Source organism: Manihot esculenta, chromosome 7 (genome assembly GCF_001659605.2).
Source record: "Manihot esculenta cultivar AM560-2 chromosome 7, M.esculenta_v8, whole genome shotgun sequence".
NCBI classification, from domain to species: Eukaryota; Viridiplantae; Streptophyta; class Magnoliopsida; order Malpighiales; family Euphorbiaceae; genus Manihot; species Manihot esculenta.
The window spans coordinates 30439178-30447368 of NC_035167.2; the positions used below are offsets into that span (position 1 = coordinate 30439178).

Below are 8191 nucleotides of genomic sequence, written 5' to 3' on the forward strand. Positions count from 1 at the left end.
CAATATTGAGCCGAGCGTGACCCTCTTCTCTCAACTGTACTAGCTAGCACGCAAAAAAATGAAGAGTTTTAGTTTTTCAGTGGGAGGAAACGCCAAACACTATTTGACTAGATACCATCATCCTTAAAGCGATGGAAGAACAAATTTTTTATCCTCTGCCACAGAATGTCCAAGGGTTTTAATCCTCTTTGTACCAGCTGAAATATGTATATTGGAGCTGAGAAAGGATGGGGTCCAGCCACGGAGGAATAAAGAGGAGACTTTAAAATTTCTCAGACGATGGCTATGTCTCACAAGATAGATATCACCGTGGCAGTAAGGAACGCCGTTTTACCTTGACAGAGCCATCTTCAGGCGAGCTAGGCTCGGACTCTTCACCCGTCCAACCTTTCCAACCTTGGAGAAAGCACCCCCCTAGGTAGTGAGCAGGGTATTTTTCTTTCTAACTCTTTTTTATTTCAAACTATCTTACTTACTCACCTTTTATTTCATGCAGACATAGTCGGTTCAAGAAACAAATTGGTCGAGGCAGCACGTGCTGCCCGTAAGGGCAAAGCTATTATTGGAGCGACCGGACCTCCACCTAAGTGAGCTCGTCGCGACGAAGAAATCATCATACTTCCTCCTCCTCCACCCCCTCTTGCCACCAAGGGAACAACCTCCACTTAACCCGAGTCTTCCTCTAGGGATACTCCCCCTGCAGCACCTACTCAAACCGATGCTCCATAAGAAGAAGCTGGTGTTGGAGTAATATGGCCTTAGGGCATCCAACACCTGGCATTGGCTTTGATCCGTACCACTTCCCTTCTCGAGGAGCCCCGCTTGTCTATCCTGATTGCCAAGAGTGCTCTGAGGCTCAGGGACTGCCACCGATTGAATGAGGTCAAGACCAACAACCTCTACAATAACATTATCCACTTCCTGATGGAGAGTGATCTTTGTGCTTACATGGCAAAAGAGCGTAACAAGGCTCTGAGGCGTAAGTTCGAGGCACAGGAAATGGACAAAAATTTCCTACAGGAGGAGTGCTTGAGGTTGAGAGCTCAGGTTGAGGAGGTGGAGAACACTATGAAAGAGATGTTGGAGTCCGTTGACAAACTCCAAGCAGACTTAGACAAGGCTAATACTTCAAGGCTAGTCTCTAAGAATTGAGCTAAAATTGACGAGGACCAAGTAGCTACTCTCCAACGCCAAATCCAAGAGCTGCATTCTCAAGCAGAGAAGGCTCGGGCTGCCACAGATAGAGTGGCTGAACTGAAAGCTGAGCTTTAGAAGACGGTGGCTAGGGACGGAGAAATGTTTGTACAAGGCCAAGATTCTATCAAGAAAGAGTTCATCAAGCGATTTCCCATAGAGGACTTCTCATTGATTGATGATATCTTCCCGGATGAAGACAAAGATGAAGAGAAGGAGTCATCGGATGAAGCCCCGAAGGACATCAAATGGAAGCTGATACGAGCTGTGCAAAGGTACTAGAAAGAACAGGAAGAGGACTATGGCTTGGACGATACCTCACCCTTATCAGAAGAGATCCTAGTAGAGACTTTTCCTACCAAGTTCAAACTCTCAAGTTTAGACAAATATGATGGAATAGCAGATTTCAAGAGTCACCTGGCGATCTTTAGAGCAATAATGCAACTTCAATACATCACGTCCACACTCATAGGTTTGCTCATAAATAGCACCAATATTTGAGCCCAGGTTCAATTTAAAGCTTTACACAATTTGTTATGTTGTTCAATTATAGGTTTAATATTTGCATATCTCCTAAAATGCTTCTTGTGGGAGATCCACCAAGGAGAGGACGAGTTTTTAAGGAGTTTTATCTCACGTTTCAATGCAGATGCAATATAGATGGAAGAATTAAATCATGAAATAACATGTAAAGTATTGAAAAAAGGAACGTACAATATCAAATTCATGAATTCTTTAATCAAGAATCTAGTTGCTACTTATCAACAACTAATGGACAAAATCCAGAAGTATATAAAGTTGGATGATGAAATTCAAGCGCTAAGAGAAGACAAGAAGACAAGTCAAAAGCCAAATCAAAAGTCGGAGAGGCGAGGGTATGAAGGAGAACGCAAAAATTACCCTATGTCATAAAGAAGGAACGATCAAGATAAGTATAAAAATTAAACTTCACTAAATGATTCACGAACACATATTTTAATGTGTTATTAGAAAAGCACATTCAGTTTTATTGTACGACTAGGAAAATACATTTAGTTTTAAAATTACGATATTATTTGTGATAAAAAATATTTTAATAACATGGTATTTTTTTTCTATTTATTAGATATTTCAATATTGTTGATGATACGGTGTTAAAAAATTTTAATTTATGTGATATAATAAAACTTTTTAAATTTATCAAATTGTAATATTAAAATAATTAATTCATTTCTCAATGACTAAGGCATATTTCACATATAAGACATGGAGTAATTTTTTAAGGAAATTTATGGAAAGGCTGGAAAAATGAATTAATTTTATGTCAACATATTTAAGTTGTTTTCAATTTTTTTATAACAAAGTATTAATTTTTAAATTAAAAAAAAATCATATATTCTTATAAAAATAGTATTATATTTTCAAATTTAAATTTAAAGCATTATTTTAAAATATTTATTTACAATAATAAAAATAAGCCATATTATTTTAAATTAAATATCAAAAATTCAAATATTTTAAAAATAACAAACGTTTATAAATATATTTTATAATGTTTTTTATTATGATATATATATATTTTTTTGTAAAAAAATTGAATATGCAAATTGTTTCATATTATGAACAGGTTTTTTTTAAATAAATTATAAAATTATCTTTCATAATTTTTAATCTCTTTGCAAATGAAAATAAAATATTCACTTAAAAAAATACATACTAAACCGTGTGAAAATTAGATTTAAGTATTAATTTTGAATACTTATGGATTTTTATATGAATTTTAATTATTGTCCACTCACTAAATAGCATGATTTATTTTTGTATTAAAAAAAATTAAATGAATTTTTATGAAATCTCTTTTTTTTATTATTTTTTTAAGTTAAAAAATGGAATTATTTTCGTTCAAATAAAAATTTATTAGAAAATAAGTTAATTAAATTAAATTTTCATGAGAGTTTTAATTCTAAACCCATGGTTACAAGTTTTGACTTAGCCTTGAAATATAAAATCCCCTTTACGAAAACGCCACCTGTAAAAACGTGTTAGGTTTTCTATTTATTATTTTTATTTTTTTTAGTAGGTATCAAGATATGAAAATTAATAATAATATTTTATTTATTTTATAATTTTTATTTATTTTATTTTTTATATTTACTAAAAATATTTTTTTTAATTTTTTAATTATATTTATTTTAATTATATTAAATTTTTTATTATTAAAAATATTTTAAAAATAAAATAAAATTAAATAGTATTATAATAATTAATTATATATAATGATAATATGAAAAAAATAATTTTGAAATATATGAAAAAAGAAATGTATAAAAATTATGTAATAAAAAAAGCATTAATAATAATAAAAGCGTGCACTCCACGCGCTTACGCGTGTGACTTTCTGGAATTTATCTTACAGACAAATCCTGTGAATATATGAGGAACATACATAACAGAGTTTCAGTTGCTGTTTTCTGTGTCGGTCCTTGAACAACGAAACGGATAAAATATTTCCTCTTTAAAAAAAAATAAAAGGAAAATTTACAATTTAATACCTAAATTTTATCACAAACAACGATATAATCCTCATATTTTGAAAATTAAACTACCTAATTTCTTAATTTCACTTAAAGCCACGTATCTAAGATTCTTCCATCCATATGACCAAACTGTTATTAGCAATAAAATTTAAGGATTAAACTGTAAATATTTGAACATTTAATCGTTGAAAATAAAATTTCACAAGTCCAACAAAAAACAAATTAAAAACCAAGAGCGGTGAAAACCCGTGGAAAATAAAAAGAAGAGCGGTGGAGAGGTGGTGGGGTGGGCGGAGGAGGAGAGTGGAGGCGGGACCCTTGTGGGGAGCAATCAAAGGACAGAGAGAGAAAGAAATAAAAGTCTTCAACATCAAGACAGTGAGAGTAAAAAGACAGCTAGCAATGAAGATGGATTCTCACCTACCATATTATCACTCTTCCTTCTAATAATCCCATTGCCATTCCCTCTTCTTCTACTATTGATTCCTCTCCCTCTCCTCCCCTTTCCTTCTCATTCCTCTCTCTCTCTCTGTTTCTTTCCTCTCCTCCTCCTCTTCTTCTTCTTCTTCTTCTTCTCTGTGAGGTACTGATTTGTTATTTACTTATGGGTGCACTCCGTTTGTTTGTTTATTTGTTTGTTTTGAGCAAAATTCAGCATTTTTTGCCTTGGAAGATTCTGGTTTGAGCTTTTTAGCTCATGTTTGGCTCTGCATTTTTGTGGGTTTTCTTCTAAAGTTTAGTTTCAATTTTGTATAGTGTCGGTGTATGAACAATTTAGAGGTTTAGTTGTTTGTTTACTGAGAAACTAAGGAAAGAAAATGACCAATTACACCCACATGCTACATATAGGAAAATTTTCTCATTTCCTTTCACTCCCTTCATCAGTTTCTCTTAGCTAATAACTAGGTTCATTACATTGCATACAATAGAAAATCTGAGTGTGGAGATTTGTTAGATAACAATTACTCATAATTGCATTTTGTCTGTGCTTCTTTGCAGGAATTTGGAATTAATTCGACTTTTCTTGGGAAAACAGAGTATTTTACTCTTCATTCATTGGGAAATTAACTTAGGTATGCTTCGAAATTCCCTTCATCAACTCTATTTTTCTTTCTCCAAGCTTTAATTTCCTATTTGCAATCCATCTCTCGCCCTGATTTCCATCCATTTTGTAGTTGAGTAGCTTCAATTTTGAGCTTCCTTAAGAAAAAAGAAAAAGAAAAAGAAAAAAGAGAAATCGTGAACTTAATCTTTATAAAAAGGTAAATTATAATCATTCGCTGGTTGGCTCTTCCCCTTTTTGACCTTTCCCAATTACTTTAATGGCCAGTGAGCTTGAGCTACAGAACCCACCTCTAATTCATTTGAAATGCGATTTTCCTTTTTGTTTTCGGGAATTTTACACAGTTTCCCAGTAACCAAACAAAATTTACAATGAAACTGCAGCGGCCCACCCACAGAATTGAAAAAACCCCTTTTCAATACCACTCCTAATACTTGCACTCATAAATTTCCTTTTTTTCCGAAATTTTCCAGGAAAATAAAGAAAGGAAGAAACAATCATTCTAAAGAACCATGATTGGACCAGCAAATTTCATGGACGAGATAGACTGCGGCAGCTTCTTCGACCACATCGACGACCTCCTCGACTTCCCCACCGACGATATAGAGGCTTGCCTCCCTGCTCCCGACTGCACTACCACCAACAATAACAACGGGAACGCCAACTCGTTCCCTAGCATATGGTCGACTCAGTCAGACTCAATGCCGGGTTCCAATTCGGTGTTCTCTAATAACAGCGGCTCTGATTTCTCGGCGGAATTGTCCGTTCCGGTAAGTAAAAATTTTAAATTTTTAGTGGTTTAATTTCAGCCGTTTGATTTCATTATGATGACGTCATGAATCCATTTCCACTAAATATCACCGGGCTTTGCAGTCCGCGTAACAAAAGTTCAAAAATCAAAAATTTGAGTGGGGTCATCTCGGGGGCTTTTTGGTCATTTGAAATCTTTTGTCGGCGCTGAGGTGGATTGTTTTTTTTTTTTTTTCTTAAATTAAATAATTGATTCAGTATGGAAATCTAGTGGTTTGTCATGTGAATGTATTCACTTAAAAGGTGGATTGCTCCCATGCGCAATTTCTAGCTCTAATTAGACTTTGAAATTTAATTAATCAATTATTAAATTTGGTTAAATTCTCTAATTAATTTCATGGGTTGGTTTGATTTAGCAAAAATAATCCATATGGTCAATATCAATTTTGACAGCTTTTCAGTCTTGCAGACGATTTTGTCTGATACAAATTTTATCATGTGGTTGCAGTATGAAGACATTGTTCAGCTGGAGTGGTTATCAAGTTTTGTGGAGGATTCCTTCTCTGGAGGAAGCCTCACAATGAATAAAGAAGACTCATCTTCCGACAACAAGGACTCATCCCCCCAACAATTTCAGACCTCAAGTCCAGTTTCTGTTCTTGAAAGCAGCAGCTCTTGCTCAGGAGAGAAACTTGTGCCGGACATCATTGCTTCGGCCAGACACGGACGTGCTCGTAGCAAGCGTCCTCGCCCTCCTACATTCACTCCCCGGCCGACTATGCAACTCATTTCTCCCAGTTCTTCTGTCACTGAGACCCCTCAGCCTCAGACTCTTGCTGTCTCCAAGGTCCCCTCGGATTCGGAAAATTATGCTGAGTCAAGACTTTTGATCAAAATGCCAAAACATGTTGCTCCGGAACATAAGAAGAAGAAGAAGAAAATCAAGTTTACAGTTCCATTGTGTCCTGCAGAGACAACCACCCAGAATTCACCACCCCAACAACAAACCATTAGGAAATGTGTGCATTGTGAGATAACTAAGACACCACAATGGAGGGCAGGACCAATGGGTCCGAAAACTCTCTGCAATGCTTGTGGAGTTCGCTATAAGTCCGGCCGACTTTTCCCTGAATACCGACCCGCTGCGAGTCCAACCTTCATTCCATCATTGCACTCCAATTCCCATAAGAAAGTCCTGGAGATGAGAAGCAAAACCGGCGACAGTCCTGCTGGAAATGCTACGACGATGAGTAACTCGCCGGAGTTTATTCCAAACAATAGCAATCTTGCAATGGATTACATCTAAGGGAGGACATGGAGACTTGGTTTTTCCAGTTGGAGCCTCTCTCTGTTGCCTCTTTACTTTGAGTCTTTTATGTTATTTGCTTACTGCAGTTTCATTTCTTTGTTAATTGGCTATTTGTACAGGGATGGAATGGGAGGAAATAGGAGCCATAGATGACCATATTTTAGCTAGTAGAGAAGGATTTTAAGAGACAATTGGAGAAAAAAATGAAGGGCTAGAGCAAGAAATGGAAGGTTCAAAAATAGTAGAGTTCTAGGGTAGGTTCTTAAGATTATTAATTACTGAAGGTCTGTGTCTTTTTTTTTTCTTTTTTTTTGCATTCTTTTTATTTCTTTCCCCTTTATCTTTGATGGGTATTCTTTTTGCAGTTCAATTTAGTAGAAAAAAAAATTCTGAAATGAGTAATGGATTTTTGATAGCTTGTAATGCCTAATCTACAAATTTTCTTCCTTTCTTTGTGTTTCTCCATTTGCAGCAGACATTTTTGTTCATCTCTTATATGAAAAAACTACCACAAACTTCTTCTTTATTGCAATTAAGGACAAAGAAGTTGAAGCTTTTCTTGAACTTAGATTTTAAAAATCATGCAATTTACCCGAAAATTTTCATCTTTTTTTATTATTTTTCTGCTCAAATGGATTGGACATTCCAGCTTAATTTTTGGTGAATTGCCCATATCTTGATTAGTTACAAGGTCACTGGCAAGTTTTCAACTTTGATTTGATGGGAATTTTTTAAAAAAAAAATGCAAATTTTCTTCTGAAGCCAAGAAGAAAAGCACAAAATTCCTTTTCCTTACCTTCCACATCAAAATCTAAAAGTAACCCACTATTTGATTTAAGGTAATTGTTATTACCGTAAAATTCAAACCAAGTCAATTATACTAAACGAAAATCTAAGTATAATCCAAAGGAAAACAATCAAGAACACATTAATTGGTTTGATAGAAAATTATTATTGAAGAAAGAAAAATTTTCAAATGGGGAAGGATGAAGCTAACCCAATTCCCAATTGAGCCCAATAGGGCATGGTTGCTTAATCTTAGGGCATTTGGCAAAATGTCTCTATCAGACCCAACACAACCAAATGAAAGTTCATCATTAATAATCATTAGTAACAAACATTATAATTAAATTTTGAAAGAAACTAATTTAAATAAAATAATTAAATAAAGTAAGTTGGATTAAACATTTAATCATGAGGTGTGACATTTTTTCAAACACTTGTTGTGCATTGTGCTTGATAATGAAATAGTTTGATGATTTAGACATTAAAAAGACAATATACCTTAAGCTAGAATTATGTCTATTCAATCACCTAATTGGAATCCTTAACTACCTACATTTTGTTTCATCAAATCAA

At 34.5% G+C, this 8191-nt stretch overlaps 1 protein-coding gene across 2 annotated transcripts; it reads left to right on the forward strand.

Moving 5' to 3' along the window:
• Window positions 1–4090: 4090 nt before the first annotated feature.
• Window positions 4091–7291, forward strand: LOC110619771 (GATA transcription factor 8). 2 transcript variants are annotated; one of them, XM_021763319.2, is made up of 4 exons: window positions 4091–4293; window positions 4710–4783; window positions 5247–5543; window positions 6032–7291. In XM_021763319.2, the coding sequence occupies exons 3-4, from the start codon at window positions 5286–5288 to the stop codon at window positions 6827–6829; spliced, it is 1056 nt and encodes a 351-aa protein (XP_021619011.1). In that variant the 5' UTR covers window positions 4091–4293; window positions 4710–4783; window positions 5247–5285; the 3' UTR covers window positions 6830–7291. The 2 variants fall into 2 exon arrangements, with proteins under 2 accessions (XP_021619011.1, XP_043814565.1); XM_043958630.1 differs by lacking the exon at window positions 4091–4293 and having other exon boundaries at window positions 4308–4783.
• Window positions 7292–8191: the final 900 nt, after the last annotated feature.